Source organism: Athene noctua, chromosome 1 (assembly GCF_965140245.1).
Source record: "Athene noctua chromosome 1, bAthNoc1.hap1.1, whole genome shotgun sequence".
NCBI lineage: Eukaryota > Metazoa > Chordata > Aves > Strigiformes > Strigidae > Athene > Athene noctua.
Genome location: NC_134037.1, coordinates 103,021,327 through 103,037,440, shown reverse-complemented (window position 1 = coordinate 103,037,440; position 16,114 = coordinate 103,021,327). Strand labels below are relative to the sequence as shown.

Here is a 16,114-nt window from a genome sequence, read left to right as displayed (position 1 = left end):
CTGAGCGGGACGTGACACATCTTCAGCAGTTTTTACCCTTTACATTACTTTGATGAGTACAGAGATAAATTGTTTTCCTTCATCCAGATACATTGCTTCTTAATCAACACAGCACCTTTGTGCTAGAACTGATCCAAGTGAGAAAAATGAGACAAAGATGTAAATTGTCAGACACACCAAGGGTAACACTGAAGAAGAGATTATTGCTTATTCAGTGGGTCTTCCATAGACACACAGGCTACATAGAAAAGTCAAACACATCTGCTCCAAGCAGTCATCTAAGACTCCCAGGCAAAGCAGTACAAAGATTTGGCAACATTCATTAGGATTAACCTCATTTGGAATAGGTTGGCCAAATCCACACAAAGCAGAAGTTGCACCTTAAGGCACTGTGTTTTTCTCAAGATGTCTGAAAGAAGGTGAGGGCAGCACCACTGACTTAAAGCACTGTCTGAAAAGAAAAGGGAAGTCCCCAAGGGTAAAAGCAAATGGGGAACTACTAGAGGACTGAACAGAGTGCGCAGGAGGACAAAATTAGTGTACTTGTATCCACACCATCTATGGGAACAGGTCTGTGGTGCAAATGATGCCCAGAACCCCACTCAGATTTTTGTTCTTGAGGATATGATTTGTTTTGCTCCAGAAGACAGTTTGGGCATACATTGTTGTGAGAGTTGGGGTTCTCCTAGCTGGAGAAGAGAAGGCTCTGGGGAGACCTTATAGTGGCCTTTCAGTACTTAAAGAGGGCTAATAAGAAAGGTGAGGACAAAGTTTTTAGCAGCGCCTGTTGCAAAAGGACAAGGGGTAATTGTTTTAAACTTAAAAGAGAGTAGATTTAGACTAAATATAAGGAACACATTTTTTACAATGAAGGCGGTGAAACCCTGGAACAGGTTGCCCAGAGAGCTGGTAGATATCCCATCCCTAGAAACACTCAAGGTCAGGTTGGACAGGGCTCTGAGCAACCACATCTAGCTGAAAATGTCCCTGCTCATTGCAGGGCAGGTTGGACTAGGTGACTTTTTAAGGTCCCTTCCAACCCAAACTATTCTATTATTGGTGTGCATGCAGTAATGACAACTAGGTGACCAGGACACAGAGTGAACAAAAAAAACCAAATTACTTGACAGAGAAGAGGAAAAAGGATGCATTGTTGTGGGACTTTATACCTAGTGCTTTCAAAGGTAGAGGCAGTTACACAAATACCTCTCTAGCAGTCATGTTGCCACAAAAGTGGAATCTCCAATACTGTGCTGCCTAGCGCAGCTATAGCACGTTAGAACATCAATAGTATTTTGTGGGTAGCCACATTCAAAGCAGCAGAGAGACTGTATGTACAGCATTAGCACTGGTGTTTGTCTCCCAAAAAGGGCCATGCTTTACGCTCCATTCCACAGGGCACTCCAGCGGAGAATCTGTCTAGCTGTTGGAGCCCAGCATCACCCCTGGTCTTACCTCATAACAGTTAGAGGAGGAATGCAGTACAAAGTGAAAGGGACTTTTGCGTCAGATGTTGACTTTCAAAGATGTGGGTGTATTAGAAAGAAGAAGAAAGCTCAGAAGTGTTGGTGGGTGCTGGGGAAGGATATCAGACCTGCACAACTCAGAGTTATAACAAGGATTTTTTCTAATTTTTCTAATAGTACATACTTATGTTCTCGTTAAAGCTCTTCATAATTAGCAAATCAACATTTAGACCATTATCAACCTTTTCTCCTATCAGCATAAGACCACTCTAACACGTGCTGTACAGACCAAACAACTTCTTGTTCACGCGGCCGTAACTTTCCACACTTCAGTACCTTTCCACAGTTTAGTGTTGCAGTTGTCTGTTGTTTTTCCCTGTCACCTTGGCACAACTCAGCAGTTTCTTATCTTTTTCCCAAGGCCTGTTTCTCATCAAAGCCTAGCTGCTTTCCAGAGGCTGTGCAAGGCTGACAGGCCAATGGCTCCCACAGGTGTGTGTGATTTTTTGTTTTATTGGGCTTTTGTTTTTTGGTTGGGTTTGTTGGGGTTTTTTAAACAGAAACCATGATAGCAAGAATGCTTGGTTTTTTAAGCAGGGGCATAGATCTCTTCAGCTTGGGATGGCCTAAATACTGTTGAGCTTTTCAGTGAGTCTATACTTCCCATAGGGGTTACACTTAGTGACTTCTCACCATCTCAGTAAAGAGCTGTGATATCTTTTGCAAGGAAATGTCTGCACTTTAGAAAAAGTTTGACCTCACAGAAACTGATCTCAGTGGCACCTTCCTGAATAGAGTAGAACAACAAGAAAAAAAACTTGACTTTCTTTAAAGTTTACTTAAACCAGTTATCAGATAGTTTGTCGACATCATTATTCTTTATTCTTTTGGGTAGCATAGAAATATGTGGGGTTCTATGGGATTCCCCAGAGAATAAAACCAGGAGTTGAGCCAGCAGATGAACAGACTTCTTTTCTATCATTTCATGGTGTACCTTATTTAGAACCATAATCCCTCTTTTGCTATGGGACCATTCTGCCCTTATATGAAGGTGTCCTGTTTCTAAATTTAAAAAAAAAAAAAAAAAAAAAAAAAATCAGAGGTAGCAACACATACTAAATTTTGATCCCAGAGCTAAACTATGCCTCTTTTCACCTGAGAAAATTAGAAAAGGGCATGATTTTCAGGTTTCGTATTTGGAGAACCTTTGCGCCAGGTAATAAGCTAAACCTAAACAACCTGCAACTCTAAACAAGCTAAAGTAATTGCAAACCACAGGGTGAGCTGTGAGCACTGCTAACAGATGGACACCTTTGGGAGACACTGATCCTGCAGCTCTTTTCAAAGCCAGATCTGTACTGAAATGAGTATGATTCACACTTTCTCAAAGGCACAGCAGTGCTAAAAGCATGGACATTTTTCAAAAGGATCATGCCTCCAGGAACTGTTATTCTTCTCCACTGTCCTCATCAGTGTTGCCCTAAAGGAAGCACTGTTTGGCACCAGGACAGTAAATATTCTCGTATGTTCAACAATTCTATTTCATCCAGTGCCCTGTTCTCAGCACTGGATGAAATCCCTGGATAAAATAGCTTCAGCGAGCAAACAGCACCAGGCAACCTCTCTTGCTCTTTCCTCCCTAAACTGCTACCTAAACACTATTTTCATGCATTTTGAACTTTGAAAATATACCCATTGCTTCATTCTGAGAATGCTTAGATTTGGGATAAACAAGGTTGTTTTTCCTGTAGTCACAATGAAAAAATATTACTATGTTTATATAGTACTCACGTGATTTAAATAACACTGATTAATAATTTTGCTGATCCTTAAAGTAGTAACAAATACTTTCTTTTATATCATTGTGTGAAAACAGCGGACAAATTACCTTCCAAGTATATTACATTTTTAATGGGTAGTATCAAAACCTAGTTTTCATCATGAAATTACTGATCCTTCCTCCATGAATTTCCAGGATCCCCACTGTGGTGTAGCTAACAAATGTTCAAGGTCCCGACCCCAATGTACCCATCTGCACTTTAATTTCACAAATAGCAGCTCCACAATACCACCATATTCCAGCATGCAAGTGATTAGAAATCTTGTCCTACAGTCCAGTTCAGCCCAAGCCAGTAATCACCACATAATAGCTATTTCAGTATAACACCCTTAAATAACAAATGTATTTAAAAAGATGGGATTTTTAAACCTTTCTGAGCTATCTTATAAACAGTATCAGAAGCATAGTTCAAGCCACAGCTAGATAGATGGATACAAATTTGTATTTACTCTTCCCTAATGTGGAAGAAGCTGTGTAGCTGTAATTCTCTGTCATACTTCATGTCATGCTTTACTTGGGCAAGCCATTGACCATTTATGCCAGGCTGTGTACAGTCCTAGTCTTCAATCAGCATTTTAACAAGTAATTAGGCACAGATTGTCCTTTTAGCAGAGACTGGTTTTAGTTTCGTTGGCCCTGCACTTTATATTTGGAAGTGTCATATTGGATTCCCTGTTACACTGTGGGGTGGCATCTTTATATTTAAAACAATATAGTAGTAGTATCTCAAACATTTCAAATCCCAATTCATAGATTTTCAACACCTTCTTTCCCTCACTCACCTATATTTCACCAGTATAAACCCAAACTGTGAAGAGGGCCATTTATGACAGACATTATATGAACACAGAAGATCTGCAGGTTCTCAGGAGCAGGAACTGTCTAAATAAGCAAAACCAAATGCAATAAGCTTTCTAAAGGTCATATGGCAGACCAACAGCAGAGATGCAACAGCAGAGATGCAACACCAAGTCCTCTGTTTCCTAGTCCAAAAGTTATCTACTAAGCAGGAGAACATTTTTTTAGTTAAGGAAACCCAAACAAAACTCATACAACCAAAACAGAAGGGAACAATATTTCCTCCTTAGCAGTACAGAGAAAGTATCTGATGGCTCCTCAAGAGGGGTAGGTGACAGACTGAGAATGAAGTATTAAAGCTAAGGTTAGAACACCATGCTATATAGAACCCACAGCTGGCTTTGAAAAAAATGACACATTAGTCAAACACAACATTCAATTCATTTAAATTCAATGCCTATTTGCAGTCCAGGGATTGCACAAGCATACAACTCCAATACAGCATCTCCACAGGATGTAAAACAGTGCAGTATAAGAGAGTATTGTCTTATTACAATCTTCATATGATGCAAGTGAAAGCATATTTTGTGGCTGAAGCATTACCAGGGGCTCAAACTTAGGACATCAATTCTTACCATGATTTTATTCTTGGTTAAGTAGTTGTCTGCATTTCCATGTGCACCATAAACCCTTTACGACACTAACATATTTTTAAACCCTTTCTTCATATGATGATTTCTATTTCAAAAAAAAAAATCTGCTAGTCAAAATACAGATGCAACTGATTTTGTAGAACTGATACCTGAACTTAAATACATTCAATAGTCTAAAAACTGTATCTACAAACTGAAATACATGTATCTTCAGCAATACTGACACTATAGCTTTAATGAAGAAAGCTGTTTGTTAAAAGCTATCATGTTTCATGCAAAGAAATACGTAAAATAACCCTAATGTTACAAAGCCTACTGCTCAAAGATTATGAGATGTCAGGATGGGTGTTTGTGCAACCTTAAAACAAACCTGATTTTCCCTGTGATGCAGGCTTTGTGTGAGCTTATATCTTCCATGGTTTTCGTACTTAGTTTAAACCACAAAAGCATGGTGTTCTATATGACACTACCCACTATTCTTCTCTTTAAGATATACCCTTTGTATGACTGGCACCCAGACCTTAGACAGAGAACTACCAGTGTTCCTACATTTAGCTACTGTGCCGATAATTTGGGGAAACTGAATCTGAAAGGGGTATCTTAGATAATTCAGAGGACGAAGTGAAAAGAACACTTAACAAGTGTTGCTGAGCCTAAGGCAGAGAAATGCTTCTAGGCATTTATAAACCTGTCTGGAGCTGTATGCTTCTTTCACTAGCTACAGTCAAGGGCTGTTAGCAGGGTTCTGAAAACATCAGAAAACACACGCTTCAAGTGAGTGACCAGAAGAACGAAAAGTTATCAGGAGCGACCAACCTGTTAGAGCTCTCTGCATCTGTGATTCAGCGCCAAAAACCTCTGCATTAAGGACACAAGGACTCATGAGTGTGAAGGCTTAACCATATTTCTTTATCCAGGAAATATGACAAAGTAGCATAAAATTATGAGTTCAGTAGCAAGGCCAAATCAAAGGAAGCCTAACTTCACCTGATCTTTATGGTGGGACCCAACCAGCACGCTCTGGCTCGCATACTGGGTTCATTCTTACAAGGTAAAGTTCTTCACAGATGGACACTGCAACATTTTAGTGGACTGATAGAATGAATTCTCCAAGGGCCTGAAGACCATTGCAAACTTCACCTTACATAGTACACGTTGCACTTCTTTGTAAAGGTAAATACATAACAATAGGTTTGTTATTAAAAATGAATGCAAACATATTCTCAGTGAACACCTGTGACTTCGCTCACACAAAAGAACTCCAAACAGTAAAACCAGTTCTCCTCAGTGTACCGTTCAAATACATTAACCTTCCTTCTCCTGAAGTGCCCTGCCCCTGCTTTAATCACTGCATTTCTCTAAATGTCAGCAAACACACAATTATTACACTTTCCTTAGTCATTTTCAGAACATAATCCATCCTGTGCATCAAAATCAATCAAATTTTCCATTGAGAAAATAAAACTCGCCTCCACAGTCACAATTTTCTATAAAATTCAAGCCCTTACTAGAAAAATATGAAGGTACTTGAGTTACCAAAACAACTTTAAACAGGTTTTCTTCAGTATAAGCAAAATTAAGATTTCCTCAGGAATAAGTGGAACACTACCCACTGAAGTTTCCTGAGTCAAGGTTTTCCTGAAGGACACATGAAGAGGTTCCTTAGAGTGACATTGGGTAGATATCCAAGCCAAATATATATTGTGAAACTTTTAACTAAGTGGAAGACAAAAGAGGATCTCGCATAGAAAATACAAAGTAGCATTGAGTTAACATGGCCATCTCTTCTTATAACAGAATTGCAATTCAAAGTAAGTATTAGCTTACCTGACCAGAAAGCGATGTAGCCCAACGTCAAAACTTCTGCAAGAAAAAAGATTCACCATATTTACATTATTTTTTTAAAAAAAATACTACTGTTGTGTATTGTACAAACACTATTTTAAAACAATAATGCCATAGATAAATATAAAATTACTAGAATTGATAAAACAGAAGCAAAAGTGTAATATACGATTTCCTTTCTGTAGTGATATCTGAAATTTAAGATCATCACAGAGAAATATTTAGATGCATGTTTAAAAGCTCACAAATTCCTTGAGTATTTCTTCAATAAAGCAGTAACATTCAAAGTAGTATAAACCACATAAAGTATTAATTGTGTATATTCTGTTACTGGAAATAATTTTAAGCATCCTGATGACCAATGAGTCTGCATGTTTCCTGTCACGTGCAGGTAGATCGTCTACGCAAAACTACTATGGAATCCTTTCTTTCCCCTTATCTGCTCTGTATGACACTAAAATGCAGGTAATTGCTCTGAATTCTCTCCATGATACACGATAATCAAAGAAGCCCCTTATGTCTCCTTCAGATACACATAATATACTGAGAAGTAGGCCTTGCAAGCATATTCCACTTAGATCTGGTGAGGAAAACTTTGAGGACTTTTGACAGTAAGTTAGATCACACTGAATTACAAGAACCATGCCTGAAAACTTCAGCACTAACATACTCCAGCAGTTACTGCCAGATTCTCTTTCCCCTGTTTCCTCCATCCCTCAGCCAGTTCGGGAGAATCAAACTCATGAACAACGTAGTAGCAAATTCTTGACACCATAGGAAGGTATCTGCTGATTTGAGACATGTACCCAATATCTGAAGTATGTGCTGGTTTTATAGGACTATCAATATAATCCCAGATCAATCGTGTGCATAACAGCATAATTAGAAAATGCAAGTGTCTTATTTCTAGTGCTGGACTTGCCCTGAAATGGGCTTACATTCTGTACAAAGAAAACATTTTGGCATATACTATGCTCTTGAGCATCCTGTTCATAAAAAAAAAAAAAAAAAAAGCCTAGCTGGTCATTTAAGTACAACATGGTTTTATTTAACAGTATTGCTTGAAGTGTGCTGCCTTCTACCTGAAGCAGCAAGAGAAATCATCAGGTAGTGGCATCCTGATAACAGCAGATACACCATGAGCTGTAGAAATTCTAGGAGTTAACAGGAATCAGTGCAGTTGTACAAACTACATATGTGATGGCTTTGCCACAGGTTTTGGAATGCAGCTTTTCCATTGCCTGCTATCCTGACAGAAAGGTCTCTTTTAGGTTTCACAGTGTCCCTGGCATTCATGATGGACACTGAGACACGAGGGAAAGTCCACTGGTTTAGCAGAGTAGAGAGGAGGGAAGCAAATTTCTCACTTAAAAGCTGCCTTGCAACAGAATATTCTGCCAGAAACATGCACATGGTCATCACTAAACCCATATTTTTATAATCCTTTCCTAAAATCATTCTCCATTTTACATTATTGTTATGTTACTGTGTAATTATACTACATGTAGTATAGCCAGTTATCTTTCTGCATTGCTCCGGACTGGACACATACTGTAACTTGGCTCCTACTCTTCACTAAAATACTCTATGTTGTACAGTCTTCTATATCAGAGTTGCCCAGTCTGTATTTATAGCTCAGAAAACCTTTTCTTCCTAGGACCAAGCACCTCAGTATGTTTGTGCTGGGATGAGAAGAAACTTGTACAGTTCCAGGGAACAGCAGTACGCTGAACAGCCATCTTGCGTATCTTCAGCTAAGCTCATCTTTTCAAGTTCCCCTAACTATTCTCTGATGACAATGACCAAATCTGCCATCATCTCTGAAGGGATACAACTGAGCTTCTTGTGGAAAGGGATGTGGAGCGTAAAGATATCACCACTTTTGACACCAAACCAAAAGCTAAAAGGACTTGGCCTATAACAAGCATGGAAACCGAACGGTCCTGCTAACTTGAGATGATCAGAGCTGAAGGAGGTTAGGGTAGACAAACCTGAGGCAGAATGGGTTCAGAGTGGACGTGAGAGAGTTTGCTGTCTCATGCCATCATGAGACTCATCTGAAAAGATGGTATGTCTTACACACCATCTTTTCTCTCATTTTTTGCTCTTTCCAAAACTTAATACACTTGCTATTAAAAAAGCTTTGTAATTATTTCATATAGGCTTTAGCTATTAAAATATTTCTACAAATATTTAGTAAGTATTACAAATGAACATGCATGGAATCAATTAGAATAAATGAAAAGGAGGAAAAAAGATCAGACTCTTACTAGATATAACTCAGCTTAGATGCAGGCCCCATTTCCTCAGTGTGATGCTGTACTGATACATTTCATCTGACTCCCTAAAATCTTGATTTCTCAACAGTGTAAGCAGTCTTTTAAAGAAGTAACTACACCGACCGAATTATGAGAATAAACAGTAGCAGAGTGTGCACCTAGACCTTAAAGACACCTCAGGACAGTATCATTGATTAGTTCCAAAAAGCAAGAACAACAAGACTGAAGAATTTCAAACTATAAATGAGAGAATTAGTTGCATTACTTAAGGCTATGGATATTGGGTATATGCACTTTTAAGCAGCTAGGATAATGAATAGAGACATTGTACCAGGCAAAAATCCTGAGAGGCTACGATTATGGGAAGCTGGTTTTGACAAAACAATATCATAAATACTTTCAACTGTTATACTTGTTCACATTTAAATACATACTGCATATCATCTGCAAGTGAAGTGAAAAATACAGTGAAGTAGCAATGGAAACAAATCTGGTACATATAATTAATCCCTCCATTCTCAGATAGAAAAGTTAACAAGGGGTAAAGAGGGCGTTTGTATAGCAGTGTTCAGAGTGCATCTTGGAGGTGGAATAAACAACATCAATTAAATGAAAAAAGAACAAGAAATCACACTACATTTGTATTTAAAAATTCATAGTGATCCCTTCAACATCACAGGAAACTACCCATCAGGCATGACAGGGTGACACACACCCCCCCAATTAACTCAGAACTACACCTGCCATATGCTCACAGACGTGATTATCTACTGCCTATAAAGTACACCTATATTTATTTCATATTCCAACATAACTTATAATCAACTTCATACAGCTTGTTCAGCAAGTTCCTGAGCTTCTCTGCAAAATACAGGATCTATCTGATAGCGCTTGCAATACGGGGTGCCTCAGTTACGTAAAAGTTTCACAAATGCTTTTGAAATACTAGAACAAGCATACTTTTAATTAAAATCTTTATTTCAGAAAATCTAAAATAACAAGGGAAAGGATATCCATAGCAATACAAGTAAAAAAGCATTTACGATTTAAATTCTCTATACTGCTCAAATATCAGTAGCAATACAGCATTTTACTTTTTGAGAAATAATGGGTAAGATCTTGTTTATCAAAATAGTAATGATATTCTTTGAATGGGGCAAAATGTTGACCAGTGAGTGGAACAATAAAGGCAAGATATATTTAGCCTCCATTTCATAATCATGTTACTCATTGCAAACAATTTGATAGTTGTTTTCTTTACAAAAACGTGTTTAATTCTGTTCCTCTGAAAGGCAGTTTTGAATTACAGTTCTGTACACAACTAATTCCTTTGTTAAGCATGGAAGTTCTAGTTTGATACATTTAAAGAAAAGATTATACATGTAATCTTTCCTAATCAAATCCATCTTTTCCCAGTACATCAACTAGAAGTCAATGACCAACAATATACATTTATTAAACCCACAAGGACCTTCTTCAAAATATAATCTTTGAAATCTCCGCCTGCAATCATATCGCTCTCGCTTCTCAAAGTACATTTTCAAAATTATTTCACAGACATGCAGTTTCTGCTTTGAAAGCTAAATGCATAATGCAACAAGCTACCTCCAAATTTGCATTCAGCACAAAACTGATGGAGGGAAAAAGTCCTCCTATACAGAAAAAATATGAAAAGGCAGAAAAATGCTGGTATGAACCACAGCCAGTAACAATAGCACATGCACTGAAATTGTAATCCTGATGATTCCCAGGAAAAAAAAAAAAGTACAGAAATCCTCTTTTTGTCCCCAGGATGCAAAAAGAATACATCTGAAAATGAAATGAACAACCCTGACAAGTTTCTGTTCATGCTGCAGTTAGGATATCAGAGAGGCCAGTCATCTGTTTCCCTCTTGTGTCATGTGGTGGGGGCAGCTGTCCCACCTTCTGCAAAACTGTGCCTTCCTTTAACTGAGGTCTAAACTCTGGTTCCTCAGAGCAGTTGTATGAGCCTTTGGTATAAAATTTTTACATTCAATGAATTTATGCCAGCCTATGTTATTTAAGGACCTGATCCCACACCCACCTAGATGAAAACCACTACTCATGAGCTGTGCTAGACTACAATTCACAATTCCAGTATGATGGCTAAAGAACCCCCATCTCACAAAGCTGGATTGCAAGATCTCATTCCCAGTGATTTACAGCATAAAAAACTACCCATAAGTGCCAAGCATGTGTCAGGAACATATGAATTAAAGTTAAGGTCCTCACTGGAACCATTTTTTAATGAAACTAATTACAATAATGAGTTGCCAAACCCCTATTTTGTATAACCATATTTTTAAACCATGTGCTGAAGAGAAACCAGCATGGCTTTGTTCTCTTGTCAGTTCCTCCCCAGGACTGTTGGGCTGCACGCTATTCCTGGAAACAAAGCACAACAAGTCCTGCCACCCTGGGAAGCATTTTGTTAACCATGCACTTCAGCAAAGATGCCCACTCCAAATAGACAGTACATCACCACTCTGAAAAGCAGATAGTGGCATGATTCTAACTTTGGGCCCTATCTTCATGGGAGTAGATCTAGGTAGATAGCAGAGACTGCATTGCACTGTAGACAGAAACATCCTAGACACCTTAAAAGAAGTCATGTTACTGCTGGAACATGAACAATTTTGAATGCAGAAATGAAAGGCATTCAAGCAGCAGCACTACCCCACATTTCACTAGAGCAAACAATACAATAATTGCACTGAAATCTCTTCAAATCAGTTAGACTAGCTGCCACTTATGGTGGCAATGAAATCCAACAAGTGGGTTATTAATTACAGCTTCGGTACTCTCTACCCTGTGGGCATTCATCATCTCTTAAAAGAAGCATTGTAGTTGCTGCAGTGTTTCAACAGCAGTACTCTGCCTTTCCTTTCACAAATGTGGCTAAACTTTACATTACAAAAATCTAACTCATTCACATATCTTCAGAGTACACTGTCCTATTTAACCATAGAACAGTGTTTGCAAGACCAGCACTTCTATTAGCAGTCTTTGCATGTAGATCTGGCATTTTGCCGGTGAGCTGCTGACTAAGAGTCACTCCCACGCCAGAACATTTTGCACTGGATACTGAGAGGTCATTGAATGACAGCTGCTTTCACTGATCCAATGCTCTTAAGTTGATTCATTGTCCCTCTTTCTCAAGCAATGTCTTACAGCAGGGATGCCCAAAAGACTGTGGTAAATGAGAGAATTCCCTTGACAGATGCCCCACCATTTAGCAGTTCTCAACTACTTTTCTGGATCCTCCTATTTCTGTTCATCTCTTCCAGTGCTGCCTGTGGCAACCTCCCCCGCTGGCAATCCCTCAAAGATGACAGTTTCCAAATTACAGATAATTACAAGTGTGCAACGTAAATCTGAAACATGTTTTAGAGTCTTGTCTGAAGAGTAAGATTACTATAGGAAAAGCAAATAGCAAAGTCTATATACAGGTTTTTTAAGTACTTGTATTTAATGTCTCAGTGAACTATAAAACTTTGCTAAAGCAAATCCCCTAGAGGGGATATACCTACCAAGTAGAATATTTTTCAACTAGTGACTGCTACCAATTGACTCATCACCTTCATTATTAAAGATCTGGAAAAACCATCCATATTTTTAAGACGCTTTTGCCTGTCTATAGCTTGCATAGATTCAGACATACTGTTTTCTGCAAGTTTACTTGAAGCCTACACCTTCATAGCAAAGCTTGTCTCCTCAGTGACAATCAGCACAGTTCCTAAATAATATAACTGCCATCATGCTAGGACACACTATTTAGAAGGCAGATGTACAATTTAATAGGAAAACAACAGGCAAAATATCAGAAAAGATACTTTACAGTAAAAATAAATGTAGCGAGCCAAGTATTAATCTAAAAAGCCTGGATTGATTAGTGTTGTTATTTTTTTAAATTAAGATGGAAATATGCATGACAAAAAATGAGATCCAATCCAATATAACCACTCATTTGGATTTATCTATTACCCAAACTATGAAATATAGTTTTGGACACTGAACCTTGAAAGTCACATTGCAGCACTTCCTGAAGACTCTTTTGCCACATACAACTACGTTCTTGGAGCTCTCATTTTTCACTTCAGCCTTTCAATCAGTGCAAGACACTTTGTGAATTCCACCCACATACAGATTTCACAGTCTGCCCACTGATATGGTATTGGAATCAGGAACAAATACATATATGGAGCTCTTTTGGCATTCCTTCAAGGTAAACAATAACAAATCCTATCCTTTCCTATGCAAAAACAGAATACCTCCTTTCTTACATGCAACATACAATGAAGCAAACCCTGGCTCAACCCCATGAGAAAATTCTTAAGTGAATTTAATATTCTTTTAAACATCAAGATCTTAAGAACCTGCTTAAGCCTAGGTCTCAAGCTTCAATGGACTGTGTTTTGTTTGAGAGCTTTAACCATCTGCAATGCAGCAAACTAGTAGCAGCAGCTTTCTTTCATTTCCATGTAAAAATGTAGCTAAGAGTAAAAAAAAAAATCTGTATTTGAAAAAGATATGAAGACTGTCAAAAGCTTTTATATCATGTCTTTGACAAGCAATTTCTTGTTACAGTAATAATAAGCAGGACTTATATATACATGAAGATATCTATCATATTCTGACACTTGCTTAAGGACATACTGGAATTTTAACACTTTATGCTTAGATGAAACACTCTGAATTTCTGTTGTTTCTTCCCAGAATGACTAGAAAGTACTAAGTTGCCTTTTGGTTTCCTCCATTATTGGAATAATCAAAGCTGCTACTGCATTCAGCTTGTGACAGATACCTCCATCTGGAGTTCCTGCTCAGTGCTGTAGAGCTCTTCAGCACCAATAAGCTGATGCGTAAACATTCACCTTACTTCACAGAAAGAGTACTTTGTAAATATGTGCTTACTTTGAAGTTAAACAGAGCAAACCCTAAACATTTTACTTGCAAAGTATTTCCTGAATAGCACCTCAGGGAGAATCTAGGGCTTCCCATACCTATGAGAATGGTGGGAATCCACAATGAAATCCTGACCCAGTCAAAATCAAAAGCCCTCACTGATTTCAGTGAAAGCAGATATACCTGGACTGACTCTGGTCAGCCTGTATAGCACAGAATACAGACCAACATTTTAGAGATGCCTTCACCTGAGTAGAAAATATCAGTAAGTCCCAAAGCTTCATCTGTGGAGTTTCAGTTATTAGCAGGGAGCTCAGGCTGGAGACCTGCATAGCAAAAATAATCTACAGTAAGGTAGCCACAAGGAGAAAGCTCTTTTGTGGACCACATAAAAAGACTTCACAAACTGCTAGTGGTCTCCAGCCTACAAACTGACTCCATGATCGAATGCGTCTTCTTGTTTCATTTCAATTTAAGCACTGTGGAAGTTTGAACTCAGCCAGACGTCACGTGGCCAGCCATTCACTTCCCCCGCCCCCCTCTGGTAAGATAGGGGAGGGACAAAAGAAGAGAATTCGTGGGTTGAATAAAAAGAAAGAATTTACTAAATATAACAAGAGAACAAGAGTAACAATAGTGAGTTCAAAGGAAAATGGGTAAAATGCGACAGTGGCTTCCGAAAGCAGCGACTGCCCCCCCTGGCGCCCCCCCCCCCCCGCAACAATATCACCCGAGGAGCAGACTGCGTGTCACAAACTGCCAGCAAAAAGCCCAGAGGGAGAGAGCGACCTGCCCACCTGGGCATGACATCACATGGTATGAAATACTCCAATGAAAATTAACTCCATCCTGGTCAAAACCAGGACAGTCTCCACCCCTTATTCCATACCACTGATGTTATGCTCAGGTTTCCAAACACATCTTAAGGAATCACTACCCCCTCTTCAGGTCTCACAGATATCATTCCCTTAGTCTATGGGCCATCCTTCCACAACGTTTGCTGAGTTCATTTGGTCCATAACTTCGGGTTCCATCTGTTATGACAGTCTATAAGGCTGAGGAATGAGGCGGAGTTGGCTCAGTCGGTGGAACAGGAGGCTTTGGATGTGGCACAGGAATGCTGCAAGGCACTAAATGCAATAACAGGGTTATTTGACAGTCCAGTTCACTGGCTATTCTCACCTAAAATCAAATCTCCCTGAGGCACACATCAGACATCTCCATCCTTCTGAATCACCCAACAAGTGCACCCAGGTCCCTTGGCAAAAGTAATCCCATGCATGGGTTTACCTTTACCCACCCAATGCAGAAGTGACCCAGATGGCCTTCCCCAACCTATTCCTAATGCACACTACTGGGGCTCAATCCCCATCCATGGTATGTAGGAGGTTTGATTGAGCAGAGCCAGCTGGCTTGGCAGATCCTCTGGTATTGACTAACCAGGTGGCTTTTGCTAAATGCACATCCCAGTGTTTGAAAGTTCCACCACCCATTGCTCTCAGTGTAGTTTTCAGCAACCCACTGTATCACTCAATTTTCCCAGAAGCTGGTGCATGGTAGGGAATGTGATATATCCACTCAATGCCATGTTCTTTGGTCCAGGTATCTATGAGATTGTTTCGGAAATGTGTTCCATTATGTGATTCAATTCTTTCAGGCATGTCATGCCGCCATAAGACTTTCTATTAAAGGCCTAAAATAGTGTTCTGGGCAGTGGCATAGGACATGACATGAGTCTCCAACCAACAAGTGGCTGCTTCTACCATTGTAAGCACATAGTGTTTGCCTTGCCGAGTTTGTGGGAGCATGATATAATCAATCTGCCAGGCCTCCCCATATTTATACTTTGACCATCATCCTCCATACCAAATGGGTTTTAATTGTTTGGCTTGCTTGATCGTAGCACATCTCACATTCATGGACTACCTGTGCAATAACATCCATGGTTAAGTCCACCCCTTGGTCACGAGCCCATCTATATGTTGCACCTCTTCCATGATAGCCTGAGGAGTCATGGGCCCAGAGAGCCAGAAATTGTTCACCCTTATGTTGCCAGTCCAGATCTACTTGAGACACCTTAATCTCGGCAGCCTGATCCACCTGTTGGTTGTTCTGATGTTCTTCAGTGGCCTAGCTCTTGGGTACATGAGCATCTACATGGCGTGCTTTCACACCGATTACCGATTCTCTACTTGAGCAGCAATATCTTGCCATAATTCAGCAGCCCAGATGGGTTTGCCTCTGCACTGCCAGTTGCTCTGTTTCCCCTGCTGTAACCACCCCCACAGTCCATTTGCCACCATCCAT

At 39.4% G+C, this 16,114-nt stretch overlaps 1 protein-coding gene across 1 annotated transcript in view; it reads right to left on the bottom strand.

The window, feature by feature from the left end:
- Positions 1-16,114, bottom strand: part of HHAT (hedgehog acyltransferase) — a 186,759-nt gene that overhangs the window by 129,864 nt on the left and 40,781 nt on the right. The window contains exon 9 of the mRNA XM_074926062.1: positions 6,585-6,620. Coding sequence (XP_074782163.1) covers positions 6,585-6,620 — 36 coding nt within the window. The remainder of the gene's footprint in view (positions 1-6,584; positions 6,621-16,114) is intronic.